At 37.8% G+C, this 14824-nt stretch overlaps 3 protein-coding genes and 1 non-coding gene across 5 annotated transcripts; 2 read left to right on the top strand and 2 right to left on the bottom strand.

Moving 5' to 3' along the window:
- Positions 1–1548: 1548 nt before the first annotated feature.
- On the bottom strand, positions 1549–3502 carry PHP (PLANT HOMOLOGOUS TO PARAFIBROMIN). The gene is made up of 3 exons (XM_059605202.2): positions 2248–3502; positions 2003–2085; positions 1549–1850 (listed from the first exon to the last, which is right to left on the bottom strand). Exons 1-3 carry the CDS (start codon positions 3299–3301, stop codon positions 1758–1760), a joined length of 1230 nt encoding a protein of 409 aa, XP_059461185.1. The 5' UTR covers positions 3302–3502; the 3' UTR covers positions 1549–1757.
- A 1406-nt stretch (positions 3503–4908) lies between these two features.
- On the top strand, positions 4909–5921 carry LOC132164775 (uncharacterized). Its single transcript, XM_059575335.2, has one exon. It carries the CDS (start codon positions 5245–5247, stop codon positions 5839–5841), a length of 597 nt encoding a protein of 198 aa, XP_059431318.2. The 5' UTR covers positions 4909–5244; the 3' UTR covers positions 5842–5921.
- On the top strand, positions 5086–5281 carry LOC132168261 (U2 spliceosomal RNA). The gene has a single exon (XR_009438784.1). It is a non-coding gene; the product is annotated as a U2 spliceosomal RNA (small nuclear RNA).
- Positions 5922–10564: 4643 nt separating the features above from the next.
- LOC132174754 (glutathione S-transferase T3) lies at positions 10565–14598 on the bottom strand. 2 transcript variants are annotated; one of them, XM_059586422.2, is made up of 4 exons: positions 14491–14598; positions 14070–14161; positions 11393–11788; positions 10565–11285 (listed from the first exon to the last, which is right to left on the bottom strand). In XM_059586422.2, exons 2-4 carry the CDS (start codon positions 14145–14147, stop codon positions 10737–10739), a joined length of 1023 nt encoding a protein of 340 aa, XP_059442405.2. In that variant the 5' UTR covers positions 14148–14161; positions 14491–14598; the 3' UTR covers positions 10565–10736. The 2 variants fall into 2 exon arrangements, with proteins under 2 accessions (XP_059442405.2, XP_088369138.1); XM_088513012.1 differs by lacking the exon at positions 14491–14598 and adding an exon at positions 13922–13966 and having other exon boundaries at positions 14070–14159.
- Between the last annotated feature and the right edge of the window lie 226 nt (positions 14599–14824).

Here is a 14824-nt window from a genome sequence, read left to right as displayed (position 1 = left end):
TAAACGCTGCAAATGGCCTAATCATCATTCAATGATGTTTACAAATATCACATTAGTTGTATCGTCACTACACATGTTTCATTATCTAAACACTATCACATATGCACAAACGGTAAAATATATGATAAGTAAACGTATGAACAAGAAGATGCTTTCTTTAAACCCAAGTAATATACAAATGCCGGAAAAAGATGCAAGAATGAGACCAGCAATGGCCAAGGAACCTGCCCCCTAAATTAGTTAAAATTGCAAACAACTAATAGGAAATAAAACAAGCTTATTCACTGAAAATGGGAAGAAAAAAAAGTATTTCTCAATTGTGTCAACTAATCAATCATTGGTGGAGAACTTCCATGGGCAACTATGTTGCCTTAACCAAGGTTCCAGAAAGTATGCACACATGTTCATTCATCTAAGATATTTTTTGGTCCAAATACGAAGCAAGTCTAAAAGCTTTGTCTATAATCAATGATAAGCATTCCACTGTTCAAGAAAGATTGATTGAGGGTCACTCACCCGCGTTGTTCCCAAGTCAGTCGAACAATTTTAATAATCCATTATGAAGTGAAATGAGTAGGTCCGTTGTAGTCGATATCATAGTATATTTGCTTGTAAAACAAAAAATCTGTCTAGCAGGTCCAGCATATAAACATTCAGGCAAGAAGAGGCTTTGTGTGGGAGTTTGCAAGTACAAAGAGGCAAATGCAAAGGGCCAAAAGACCCCTCTCTGATTAATCAGCCCAGATCTGCCTACCCCAATTTCTATCAAATATGTCTATCCCTTTGCCTACTGTGAGAACGCTGCAGTTATGCTTTTCTAATCAAGGATCAAAGATTGGAAGCAGTCTTTGTAGTCAATCAATTGATTAGTGTAAGGATCCGAGTTCTACTCCAGACTGCTCAAATATATAATTTATTTTTGTAGTTCAGAAATTGAAACCCAGTTACTGAAGTTGTGGATCATTTAGATTGATTTATCTTTACTTTAAACCATAACAGAGAAGGAGAAGAACAAAGCAGGCAACAGTAATAACCATATCCCAAAGATTCAGATATGCTTAGCTTCTGAGCAATTAGCTTTTGAGCAAACCTAAAGAAGATTGTACAGATAATATGACAAAACCTTACAAGGGCGGTCTATTCAAGAATTCCTATCCTCCCATCTAAGCTACACGTCAAAATACCATAATCTTGACTATGACTTGCTCTTTTTTTTTCTTTTTTTTGATAAGTTATGACTTGCTAATTGATACTCTTGGTCAAAAAGGTCCTGAAAATATACACCCCTACAGCTAGATGAAGTTGCCCAACTACTCAAGAACAAATCAAAGTTGAGCCCAGCATTGCTTCAACTTGATTTGTTAAAAGACTATAGAAACATCCTACCACCCAGCTGCACAGAAGTTGTTTCTGAGAAGCTTGTGCATTTATCATCCCTAGTCTCAGATCTCCCATTATGTATGAATTCCAAAATATTGAAAGCATAATCAAATCAAGCTCTGGGCAATTTTGGCCTTTGCTAATCAAGTAAATTTGCATGAACTAGGCTTGAGGTCAACTCATTGTATTGGCAAATGAGGCTTGAATAAGCCTCTCATGAAGCAACGCAAGAGTATATCTTGAGAATATTAACAATAAAGATGTTCTTAATATATTCAAACATCATAACTAGATCTAAAGTTACATTGAGTATGCGGGTCTAAGAGATCACAAACATCAGAAACATTCATACAGCTTATCTAGAAAGCCGGCGAGCATCAAGAATGTGACCGTGACCGCACAAATTCTTCTAGTCTGTCCCACACCTCCAGGGCTGCAGTCCTGTCTTGGTGTCGCTTATTCTTGCTGATCTGCACATATGAAATGCACGTCACATTGAATGCTAAAAAAGCAAAGAAATCAAAGAAAAAGTTACAGAGATAATCAATCCCATATGACAATCCCAAGCTTTAACATAAACAACATCAAAAGAACAAACCAGCTCAAGTGAAACAATACTCACCGAGATGATCTTTACGTTCCACTGCTTCACATTCTTCGCGGACTCCACACTGTCATCTTCGAAACGCATAAAAAATCCTATAACTGCATACAATTCAACACATACATTATCCCAATCGGTCCTAACATAGTTCAGAAAGCGCACACAATTCAAGACAAAAAGACTAAATTCTTCAATCCAAACAAATATATCTTAATTCTACCATCCATCTTAAACTCAGTTTACCAGAAAATCAACAAACTTACTCTTATTGAAAATCTCGACATGGTCCTTGAATGGCCAGTCCTTGAACTGCCACTCCTTCCCCAACACGAAAACCGCCACGACCCGATCCCAGTCCTCTGGCTTGAGAGCTGAGGGCTTGTCCCTGACCTCGTAGGCCGTCACCACCCTATCCCTGCTGAACTTCTTCTGCACCGTCACGCAATCCGGCTTGGCCCCCTTCATCTGCTTCACCCTCACGTCCGTGGGAATGAACACTCCGTCCTCCAAGAACTCCTTCACATTGTAGATCGTTAATAGCGTCTGGAACGCGCTCGGCACCAGGATTATTGGCACCCCCTCCCCGATCTTGGTCCCCTTCAGATGCATCTTCGGCTTCGGCGTCGCGTCGTAGGCTGACTCGTCCCCGTATCGCGTCTCCTCCGAACCCATCAGCCTGCTCTTCGCCACCAGCCCGTCCTTCCTCTGCTGCGAATCCATTCTCTGCCGCTCCTCCTCGCGCTTCGTCGAAGCCACCAGCACGCTGTAGAAGTCCCTCTGCTTGCACTCCAGCAGCGACTCCCGGTCCTTCAGAGGCCGCTCCATCGCTCTGATCATCGTCATCACCGACGGCAGATCCACATCCTGAGGTTTTCCCGCACGGGCGTCGTTGATCGCGTTGAGATTTGGGGCCAGGGAATCGGAGGCTACAAGGGAGGAAGAAAGGGGCAAATCGGGGAATTTGGCGCTGGAGTTGGTGTTAACGTTGTTGGGGGGAACGAGGAACTCGATGGCGTCGGAGGAGGAGACCTTCCCTTGGAGATACTCGAGCAGAGGCTTGCGGTCGGGCAAAGTGACGGCGGGGATTCCCTGCGGGCGGGCCTTCTGGAGGTACTCGATGTGCTTCAACTGGTGGTTCCTCACGAAGAAGACCAGGGTCTCCAGGGTGTAGAGGCTGCCCTGCTTCGACCGGTAGGCCGTCTCCGCCGAGCATGGGAACGAGTACTCCAAGCCGAATCGGAACTCATCGTTCACCCGCACGATCCGGTCCAGCTCGCCCCGGATGGTGTAGTCGCGCAGGGCCGAGAGCGGGTCCATGTGCGAGCCACCGAGCGAGAGTCAGAGTCGGTCTTAGTGGGTGGACAATAGCTGAGTGAGCGATAATACAGCGGAGAGAGACGGACTTGTTGATTGGGAAAATATTTCCAGGCTAAGGTAATTTTCAGGCCAACACTGCGGAGAGGAGAGGCCTGGTTGCGAGGGTACTTTTTCCATTCGAGGGTTAATTACTTTTCGGCTGATGCCAAGCATAAGCACATTTTGCCGGTAACTTTGGTACGGTACATTTATTAAGGTCCGTTTGGGATTTTTACCGTTTACGTTCTATAAAACCATTTGGGATTGATGTTCTATAAAACCGTATGATTGACAATCCGTTTTTAATCTTGATTAGAACTCGACCAGTGATTACAAAAACGAGTTTGTGATTGTAAAAATATACTTGATTATTAAGTGACACATTTCATTCTCTAAATTAAAACTCGCAAGCCTATCTCGTTTAAAGCTCAACCCAACTCAATTAAGGGTCGTGAGCATAACACATACATACACATACACATATACTTGCTTAATGTTAACTAACATATTATGTTATTAGCTAGTTGGTTAATATACACTAACTTAATATTACGAAGCAACTAACTAACTAGGTAAGCATAGTTAAGCAGTTAACTATAGTCTATAAACAAAAATGTATATATATACTATTACCTATAGACTTTAGTTATATAGTATATTGTATAATATGTCTTATTTAGTTACATGTTATATATTTATACTATACATAAATGTATAAAAGTTGTTCACAAACTCGGATTTGAATTTCACTTGGATTATACATTAAAAAAATTGAATAGCCGAACTTGAGCTCGAACTCGTCCAAGCTTCCAACAAACCGAGTTTGAACATATATTTCATAGCTTGCTTCGAATAAGCATTCTTATAAACGAGAAAATATTAAAATTTTAAAGCTTGGCTCAATTACGACCCTAATTGACACAAATTAAGTATTTTATGCCTTTCAATGAAACGTTAATACATCAGTCTAGAGGCCTCAAGGGGTAGCTCAATCGATTGTAAATCACACCTCATGAAGCGGACTAGTTTCAATCCCCTTTCTCCACCTTCCCTTATGTGGGCTTGTCACAAAAAAAAAAAAAAAAAAAAAAAACAACTCAATCTGAAACAAAAATATCAAATGTTATAAAAAAAAACTAAATCAAAAGCCATTGCCACCACTGAAAATCTCCATTGCCACTGCCCAACCCGAACCCGCTACCACTGCGAGGCCAAATGCCGCTGCCACCACCCTGGCTGAAATTTGTTTACCAAAAGAAAAATATTATCAATTTTGGTGTAAAGTTAGACCAAATTCATTTAGGACCAATTTTTTCTAAGCCATATGGAACGAGTTTATTAGTGTACTTATCTTTTGGACTCCTTTTAAAGGGGCGAGGGGCCAAACTAAATTTTTTTTGGCACAAAGATGTACATTGAAATATATTTATATAGAATCATTCAAAACTATGGATGGCCGTGGCTAGTTTGTGACAACTAAAATTACTATTAGATAAAATTACAAATAAAAATACATATAATATTTAATAGTAAATTTTATTACCACGTCAGAAATAGTGAGCACTCGAGAATACATATAACATTTTTTATTCTTCGAAGCCCACTTGCCCAACCTTGTCTCCATCCACTTCCCCAACCTTGCCCGGATTATGTTCGTCTCAAGTCGAAAGTCCCACACCGTTAAAGAGAGAGAAGGGGATTGAAAAAGTGGACAATAAAAGAAAGAATCAGAACAAGGCTTAAGCATACCTTTCTCGGCCTTTTGGCTAAGATCAAGTGTAGTATCTGTTCTTATCAGTTTAATATCTGATACGTGGCCCAATGGGCCACACGATATTAAATTTATTTTTCTGGGGGGAGAGCCCACCACAGTAGCTTGCTACTGGGCCTCTCGTGCGTCGCCCATGCGTTGCACTAAAGCATCGGCCTGGCGCACCCCACCCAAACGGAAACCAAAGATTTCTTCTTCTTCAACAATGGAGATTGATCTTTCAAAAATCACACTCCGTCCGTATAAAATCTCCGATGCTGATGACTTCTTGATGTACGCTGGCGACGACAGAGTCACACGGTTCACACGGTGGAACACCTTCACATCCAAGGAAGATTCACTTGCCTACATAAACGACTACTGCATCCCGCACCCTTATTGTAGATCCATATGCATAGCTGACCGTTCGATCGGATTTATTATCGTCGTGCCAGGATCCGGTGATGACAGGTGCAGGGCAGACGTTGGGTACGCCTTAGCCGCGGAGTACTGGGGAAAAGGTATAACAGGTAGAGCAGTGAAGATGGGCATCGCTGAAGGGCTAAAAGAGTTCCCAGAAGTGGTCAGGTTTCAAGCTCTGGTTGAGTTGGAGAACAAGGCCTCCCAGAGGGTCTTGGAGAAGCTTGGGTTCCTCAGGGAAGGTGTGATGAGGAAGTATATCTTTAACAAAGGGCAGAGCAGGGATATTGTGATGTACAGTCTTTTGTCTACCGATCCCAATATTCCTTGAATTGTAATTCCTCTTCTCCATCCGGTTAGTTAAATTCATGGAATATGCAGTTCAAATAAATTAAGTAATATTTTGTCTTTTCAATTTTAGAACGAACAAAAATACCTTTCACTATAAAAAATAAAATAGAGAACATCCTAATTCTTTTTCCATGCTGCCTTGATAATTTGTTTATTTGATATAATATTATGAAATTAACAAGAAAAGAGTCATAGAAAGGATGTGGTGTATCGAACTTTGTTATTCAACAGCAAATAGAAAAAGAGAAAAAAGTAAGACTATGAGATGGTGGAATTAATTTAATAGTATTATGGGTGGAATATGTTTTTAAATAGTGTCACGTCAATATACTATATTCCGACTAGTTGCAATGGATGGGCTACTCCAAAATATTCCATGGTTCAAAAATGTATTTCCAGCTTGGAATGATAATGGCTGATTTGTCTGCTACCTTTCAACGATTTTAGTTAAAGTACTGATTAAATAATAATTATTTTTTATCAATATAAACTTTTAAAATAAATAATGATTTAATATAATATTATAATCAGATGTTAAGATAAATGATAATTTAACACTATCGTATTATTTTCCTTAGAAAAAAAAAATGTATCATTTTCCTTAAAAAATAAGAAGAAGAAGGTATTTCCCGTCTTAAGACAAAATTTCCAGCTTGGAATGATAATGGCCGATTTGTCTGTTACCTAGCAAGTTCAATGTACTTTCATGTGCAGTTTTGATGAGCATGTGTTATTATGGTCATATTTAAATAAGATGCATGATAAAAATACAATTTTTTTAGCACAATTTTAGCTTAATTTTTCTCTTTTTTTTTTTAAAAAAAAAAACAAAATAATAATAAAAAATTGTGAAGCAATAACATACTATATAGCCATTTTTTTATTTGGTATTTAAAAAAAAAATACCAAATAAAAAAATGACTGATGTTATTGCTTCAAAATTTTTTTTTTTTTTTTTTTTTTTTAATGAACACATAAGAGAAAAATTGAGTCAAAATTGTGTCTTTATCACTTCTCTTTAAATAAAATAGTCCATCGCTTTCGATTAAAGTATTAATTAAATTATTAAATTACTCTTTTTATCGACTTAAAACTTTTATAATAAATAATAATTTTACATGATAGCAAGATAAAAAATTAAAATAAATAATGATTTAACAGTCCCTCGTACCATTTTCCTTGAAGAAAAAAAAAGAAAAAAAAAAAAAAAAAGGGAAAAGAAGTAGGAAGTACCCACCAACATCAACATCATTTGACCGGCCGGGTTGTCAATAATGTATACCATAATTGACCAAGCTCTGTAACATTCTTGGCCATTACATAAAGCTTCACCTTATGCACCAAGTACATTTTCAAATTCAGTACGCAAGTTCAATGGATTCTTCACGAATTTCCCTCCGTCCATTCAAGCTCTCTGACGTTGATGACTTCCTGAAATGGGCTAGCGATGACAGAGTAACGCGCTATCTTAGATGGAACATCACCTCCAGGGAAGAAGCATTGACATACCTTGAGAAGGTTGCCATACCCCACCCTTGGCGTCGATCAATATGTTTGGATGACCGTTCGATTGGCTACATTTCCATCCGGCCAGAATCCGGCGACAACCAATGCAGAGCGCACATTGGCTATGCTCTGGCCACGGATTACTGGGGGCAAGGCATAGTCACAATAGCATTGAAGATGGCAATCTCTGGAGTTTTCACAGAATTTCCAGATTTGGTGAGGGTTGAAGCTTTGGTAGAGGTAGAAAATAAGGGGTCTCAAAGGGTGCTAGAAAAGGTTGGGTTTCTGAGAGAAGGGTTGTTAAGAAAGTATGGATTTTGCAAAGGAGAAATTAGAGACATGTTTATGTATAGCTTCCTAATAACTGATAATATGTTGTGAGTGGATCGGATTCCGAATGATTATGATCATAAGCAATGCTATTAATCTTAATATTAATATGTTCCTTTAGCTCCTTCTTTTTCGCCATTGATTGAATTTTTAATTTGTGAAACACGAGTTTAGTTAAATGCCAACATAATATCCATGCTAGTCTAATAGACTCGTGACATCTGTGGTTGAAGTCAACAAAATCCACATTCCCAGAAGCTCCTGCTCCATATATGAAATTCTGTAAAGCAGTAGTTTTTGTTCTCTTGAAGTTATTATGGCCACTTGCAAAAGTCTGACGGTCTTGTCCCACATCGAAAAAGGCAGAGGAGAGGTCAAACGGGGCATTATACAAAAAGAGCATGTCTCATTATTTAAACTTGAGTAATGATTCACAGCACGCTGGGCGTATATGATTGTTTATATTCAGCGTTCTGTTTATCATTACCCTAATTAAACTCATACCTTTTTAATATTTGATACTGGGCCACACGATATTAAATTTATTTTTCTTGGGGGAAGGCTCACCACAGTAGCTTGCTACTGGAGCCCTAGGCCTGGCGCACCCCACCCAATTCATAATTAAGGTTAATTTATGGCATAAATCCCATTTGTTTTTCACTTCTACCAAAGTAGGACCCTGGTTTTGTCCCACATTGGAAAAGCTAGGCAAGAAGGAAGCTAAGACATTGCACAAAAGTATTGAAAATAAATTTAAAATAACAAAAGCCTTGATAATTAAAATTTGTACAAATATTCAGGTTTTGGGATCAGTAGAGAGAAGACTAAACATAACCATGTCTCTAGTTTTCCCCTTCTGAAAAATATACTTTCTCAGAACACCTTCCCTCTGGAACCCAGCCTTCTCCAGCACCCTTTGGGAGCCCACGTTTTCAACATCAACCAGAGCTTCAAGTCTCTCCAAGTGTGGCCACTCGCTAAATATAGTATTAGCCACCAGTTTCACTGCCCTAGTTGCAACCCCTTTGCCCCAGTAGTTGGAGCCCAAAACATACCCAAGCTCACCTCTGCACTTATTGCCCGAATTTTCGGCCACTGAAATGGCACCAATTGGCCGGCTGTCAAGGCAAATTGCCCTGAACCATGGGTGGGGAATAACCTTGGTCTTGATAAACTCTATGCCATCTTCTTTACAAGTGTAGGGTTCCCATGAGCAAAAACGAGTCACTTTATCATCTGTAGCCCACACCATGAGATGATCTATGTCAGAGAGATCCAATGGCCGAAGAGTGATCTCACTGAATCCATTTCCACCTTCTTTTCCTTCTGATTTGCAAGAACTTCCTTCCATTTGTACTTCTTGATTACAATTGTCTATTAAGGAAAGACCTAGTTGGAAAGTGGCTAGGGTATTGGCCTTTTATATCTGTTGAAAAATGACCACAAGAAGTTGCCTGGATATCAGGTAAGATAGTTGTGGGAGTCTTTTGGCCTTTTCAGGAGTCAATTTTGTATTACTTGGAGTGGTGGGCAAGATTGCAATTGCAAAACTAATAAATGCTTATAGCCGCCTTGGTTGACTGGTTTTCCAAGTGTATTGCTACAACCTTCAAAAAGACTTATGCTGTCATTGTATCCTGAAAAAAATGTTTGTTATAACCCAGTGCATAATATTGTTAGAGACAAATAGGCTATGTTTGGCAACAGGCCGGGCCGGCACTGTAGCTGGAACGGCACTGTTCCAGCTACAGTGCCAACAGCAAAAATTGATTTTTTGCTTATTTATTTATTTATTTATTTTTTAAAGCCAGCCACCCCTTTCTCATCATTTTTTATTTTTTTTTTAATATTTTACTTAAAAAAAAAAAAAATAAGCAAAAAGTCAATTTTTGCTGTTGGCAATGTAGCTGGAACAGTGCCGTTCCAGCTACAGTGCCGGCCCGGCCTGTTGCCAAACATAGCCATACTTTTTTAAGAAAAGTGACTTTGTATCTTAGGAGCATTTATTTTTCTATTTTAACATTTTTTTCTAAACATTCTCCGCCAACGGCCTCCTTGTCCTCCGACAAGCAGTTATATGACCAAGTTGTGTTACGACTCTAACGTTTATCCAGGTTACATTATTCATTTTGTATCTAGCAATCTAGTTGAAGGGCGTGCTCCTTTGGTTAACAACTCAATTAATGATCACACCTATACAATTGGATACTAGCTCACTGATGGTTGATATATATATATATATATATATATATATATATATATATCATTCGTGGACAATATTCGAAAAACAATTTTTGCTACAGCTCAAGAGTTAGCAAAAATGGATATAGAGCGAATATTTGGAATGCTTTGTAACTGTGCATGAACCTGCACGGTCTTACTACCTTGAAACGTTTAAAGAGATTATAATAGCGAGCATAATATAATTGTTGAAGATGAGTAAGATTTATACGTTGGAGCATATGGCTTTGTTTATAAACAAATCAATGATAGTCCCCTCGAACCACCGTCAAACGAGCATACACCTAAACTTGTGGGCTTAATACAAAATCATCTTCACATTAAAGACAGAAACCCATTCCCTACGCCAATCAAACCTCGTCAAGCAATATTTATGGCAAATACATAGCTAATTTTAAGAACTTGAACTTTTTAATTTTGTATGATCACACTGTCTACGTATGCTAGTCTTCAATCAATTTTCAATTTTGTAAGTTACCATCAATTAAATACAAATCAGCGCTTCTTTACAGGATATCGAGAACTAATCAACAACAAATTATGCATCTAAAAATGATTGTTTGCAGTCCTCATCTGTGACCAACATAATATGGACAACATCTGCTTAAAAAGAACTTGTCATTACTACTTTCCCATAATCAAATACCTATACACAATTAGAATAGAACCTTAGAAAAGTATATTATCATCACTAGATACCAAAGAAACAGAAAGTACTTAACAAACACAACAAAATCCTTGTGCAAAACAAGATGTCATGATTAATTCACTTAAATAAATACATTCCAATGCTGATGACTATTTACTCCTACGCTTCTCAAGGATTTCCACTCGACGTAAATGAATATATTCTTGCTGCATTGGAGACAAGTTACTTGTATCCATCATCATAATTTCCCATTCCTCTTTCCTTTGTTCTCTTTCCTCTTTCCTTTGTTCAATCTCAAGCTTTTGTTTTTCAACAAGAATAACCTCTTCCTTTGCCGTATAAATCTGTTCATTTCTCTCCTCATATGATATCATCTTCCCTTCCTTTAATTTACTCAAAACATCCATAGTATTCGAAGTAGGAGAATCTTTGCTCTTTCGTTTTCTCTCTCTATCTTCTGAGGTCTTCTTGCCTAGTGGTTTCTCAAAGTCTACAAACACATTTTCAACATCGTTGTCTTCCCATAAATGTATCGCCTCCGGAGTAGAAGGAGAACTTGTACCAATTGATTTTCTTCTAGATTTCATTTGAACCATACGTGAGTTCCATTTTGGCACCTTCCTCAACATGTTCCAACAATGATCAAATTGAAATGTTATCTTTTCGAATTTTCTATACAAAGCCTTCGCCTCATCAATCTGGAAAAATAATAATAATAATAATAAAATTACACAGATTGAAAATAATTAGAATCTTGAAACTAATTAGTGGTTCATTTACACTATTAGTAACAATCCATTTATACCTTGTCCTGGTCACTAACACCACTTGGATTTTTCGATTCAACTTGTGCTAAGTACTCGCAGAACTTGTTGGTGCTAAGTTGGATGGTTGACCACCGATTTGATAAAGAATGCATAGAACGTTCAATCATGGTTTCTTTGTTGTGTTCATGGTAGTTCTCTGAAATTCTTTCCCAAAATGTCTTGGGTTTTTTATTATTCCCTTGAATTAGATCAATGTCACTATTGAGCCAAGCCGTTACTAGTATAATGTCTTCTTCAATGGAGAAGTTTCTACCCCGTTGAGATTTCTTAGTAGTGGATCCCAGGCTAGCTTGGGGAAGAGTTTCATTGTAGCCTTGTTCCCCCACTTGTACGAGCATAGTGGAGAAAGGGCCTTCACTCATTTGTGAACCCATCTTGTAAGAGCATAGTGAACAAAAAACATTACAATGCAGAAACCATATACAAGAACAACATTCAATATATACAACAGTCAACCAGTACAATAAAACTAACAGAGATTAAACCATAATGAGTTGAAAGTTGGGTGGATAACTCATAATCAGTAGCACCGGATTTTGATTTTTTCCCCCTCTTAATTTGCAAAATGATACTTGAAATCAATTAAAAGAAGGAAATTTTGGGTGCATGTAGAGTCAACAAGACAAAATTGTGTTGATTCACCACTCCACATAGAAATTTGTATGACATCATAGTTAACCTTTGATAACACTCACATGGTGGATGAAAACTTAATGGATTAAATTTTACATTTCTAAAATCAATAGAAGCAGAAAGGACACACAAAATTATTCATAAATTAAATGCAACAAACAACACTATACCCGTTCAACTAATCAGTAATCAAATATCATGTTAATTAAGTGCAATAAGAGATACAGGGTCAACTGGCTACTGTATATGAATTCAATATACATTGTGCCATAGATCTGCACAAACCTTGAAACTTCCAAGTTATCTATAACACCAATACTCAGTTTTCCAAACCATTTAGAGTTCATACTACTATACAAACCTTTTGATTTTAAAGACAAGCTAAGAAAAGAATTTTTTGGCGAGAAAAACAACCACAAGTGAGCCTTGCAGAACAATATATATGTTTTGGGAAAATTGTTCGAAACCAAAGCAACAAAAAACAGAAAAGCCAACTGCAATTTCATTTCTACTAGTCAATTTTCTCAGTATCCAAACTAGCGTTCTAAAAAATACACTCCACAACTCGAATTCCTTTTTTATTTTTTTATTTTTTTAATTAACTCAAATTCCAATTAACGAGTTAATTATGCCCAAAACCCACAAAAACTACCAAAAAAAAAAATCTATAAAGTATTCAAAACCCACGAATTCTTGGACAAAAATTGAGAATCCGAAACCAAAGACAGCAATAATTGTTGATTTTCTACAATGTCCAGAACTTATTTTCCTATCCTAAGGAATACCCAGAAGTTCAACAAAGAAATGTTATCAAGTACCTTAATACACGCAATTCTTCCTTTCATGGCATGATGCTATTGGCCTCTGGACAAGTGAATTTTATAAGCAACCCTTTATTGGAAGAAAATGGGTGGGAAGAAAGAGGAAAAATCTAGATACATCATTGCACTAATTAGATACCATCTAGGGGAAGACGTAAATAAAAAGGAACAAAAACTAGAATAGGGTTGGTCAGAAATATTTCTTGCAAAAATAAGGCTCCTTCAAGAGTGGTTCTTTGTGTGGACGACGGCATTAGGAAAGATTTTAATGTTGGATAACCTGAGGAAGATGAATGTTAAAGTGGTGGAATAGTGTTGCATGTGTAAGAGGAGTGAGGAGACCATAGATGATCTTCTTCTCTACTATAAAGAAGTGGCTAGAGAATTGTTGGGTTTTGGTGTAGAGTAGTCATGCTTAGAAGGGTGGTGAAGTTGTTAGCTACCTGGAAAGGTCAATTGGAAAGTAGCATTTTAAAGGCTTGGAGGATAGCTCCTCTATGCTTAATGTGGTGCATTTGGAGAGAGCAAAACACATGGAGCTTTGAAGTTTGTGAGACACCAGTGTTAGAGTTAAGAACATATATGTTCAAATCTCTTTATGCTTGGTCGGCGGTATACAATAGTCCTCGTTTTTCTTGTTTTACTAACTTTCTAGACTTGTGTTCTTCTTTTTCTCCCTATTTGGGGGGTCTCTTTCTTGAAGCCCATCAGAAACCCCACATTAAATCTAGGGAATCCAGGTAAGCTTCCTGTTCTGATTATGGAGGTGAACATAACTCCCCAGAGGAATAAAACCGTCTGGCCTACTGACAGCTCTGAGAGAATATTTTTCTGACAGTCAAAAAGTTTGATCCATGTGTCTCATATATTCTTGACAGAATATTTTCAAAAGGTAGCAGGTCTAAAAAAAATTAAGCATTAGCTGAAAGCATTCAAGTAATCATGCCTCATCTAAACCACTAAGGTTGTCAATGGCACATAGCCCGTTAGAAGTTGCCCTACAGTAAATCTCTATTGAATGCAAAGCACTTTGCAAGATTACAAGGGCATTACCTTTCATATCTCGACCACCCACAAAATGCAAAATCTCAAAGATTACTGCATAACAAACAAATGAAAATCTTCCACAATTACAGCTATAATATTTAGGCGAACAACAATAATAGTCATAATAACAATAACAATGGAGAAAAACACTAACCTGAGATGAGGAACTGCTGCATGTTTTCTCATGCGATGTGCTTGGTAAACCAGACATGGTGTCGCTTTGACCCTCCATTGATGAACGGCCTACTGGTATTTTTATTTTTTTTTCCAACACATTGAACAAGATGCAATGAGTTAACCAAATTTAAAAATTTTAAAAATAATAAAAAAGGACAAAAACTAAAAAAAAAAAATTAATTTGTTGTCTTCGTCAGATGAAATGCAGTTCATTGCACAAACAAGCAGCAGCCAGAAAAGAAAAACAAGCCAAGAAATTCAACCAATCAAAACTTGGCCGGGATTTCACATCCAATCAGCTAATAATAATTTTTGCAGCTTTTCGATCAAGAACCACGTAATTAGAAAGCAAAGAGAAGAGTGCCCCTGGGAAAATCCCACTGCGTAAAATCACGTACCGAAAGACCGTTTCGAATAAAATTCTGCAGCCAAAACTTTTATATTTCCTTTCTTTTATAACTGGAACACTGTGTTTAAGAACCAACCCCCCCTCCCCCAAAAAAAAAATGGAGATGGGGCCTTTGCCGCACGAGTGAGAGAGACAGAGCGAGAGAGAGAGAGAGAGATAGGGCTTTTTGTGAAATAAGGAAGGCAACGTTGTGCGGTAGGTCGTCGAGCGAACGGCATGTGTTCCAACTTCCAAGTCTTTCTTTACTATTGTCGTTTAACATAAAATACATCTTAGCATAAAAAAAGAATACATGGAAACTAGGTTGTGTTTGTTGTTTTTAT

This window comes from Corylus avellana, chromosome 2 (assembly GCF_965113065.1).
Source record: "Corylus avellana chromosome 2, dhCorAvel1.hap1.2, whole genome shotgun sequence".
In the NCBI taxonomy this organism is placed as follows: Eukaryota; Viridiplantae; Streptophyta; class Magnoliopsida; order Fagales; family Betulaceae; genus Corylus; species Corylus avellana.
The sequence above is the reverse complement of the archived record's forward strand: the minus strand, read 5'-3'. Positions and strand labels throughout refer to the sequence as shown.

Bases quoted from the DNA above. Each gene is read 5' to 3' on its own strand.
- LOC132174754 (XM_059586422.2), bottom strand. From the start codon at position 14,147: ATGGAGGGTCAAAGCGACACCATGTCTGGTTTACCAAGCACATCGCAT. The intron at 11,789-14,069 runs GTTAGTGTTTTT...TGCTCTTACAAG, and splicing joins GCAGCAGTTCCTCATCTCAG to ATGGGTTCACAAATGAGTGA. The intron at 11,286-11,392 runs GTATAAATGGAT...TTATTTTTCCAG, and splicing joins GTGTTAGTGACCAGGACAAG to ATTGATGAGGCGAAGGCTTT.
- LOC132164775 (XM_059575335.2), top strand. From the start codon at position 5,245: ATGCGTTGCACTAAAGCATCGGCCTGGCGCACCCCACCCAAACGGAAA.
- PHP (XM_059605202.2), bottom strand. From the start codon at position 3,301: ATGGACCCGCTCTCGGCCCTGCGCGACTACACCATCCGGGGCGAGCTG. The intron at 2,086-2,247 runs GTAAGTTTGTTG...AATTGTATGCAG, and splicing joins TGTCGAGATTTTCAATAAGA to TTATAGGATTTTTTATGCGT. The intron at 1,851-2,002 runs GTGAGTATTGTT...TCATATGTGCAG, and splicing joins GGAACGTAAAGATCATCTCG to ATCAGCAAGAATAAGCGACA.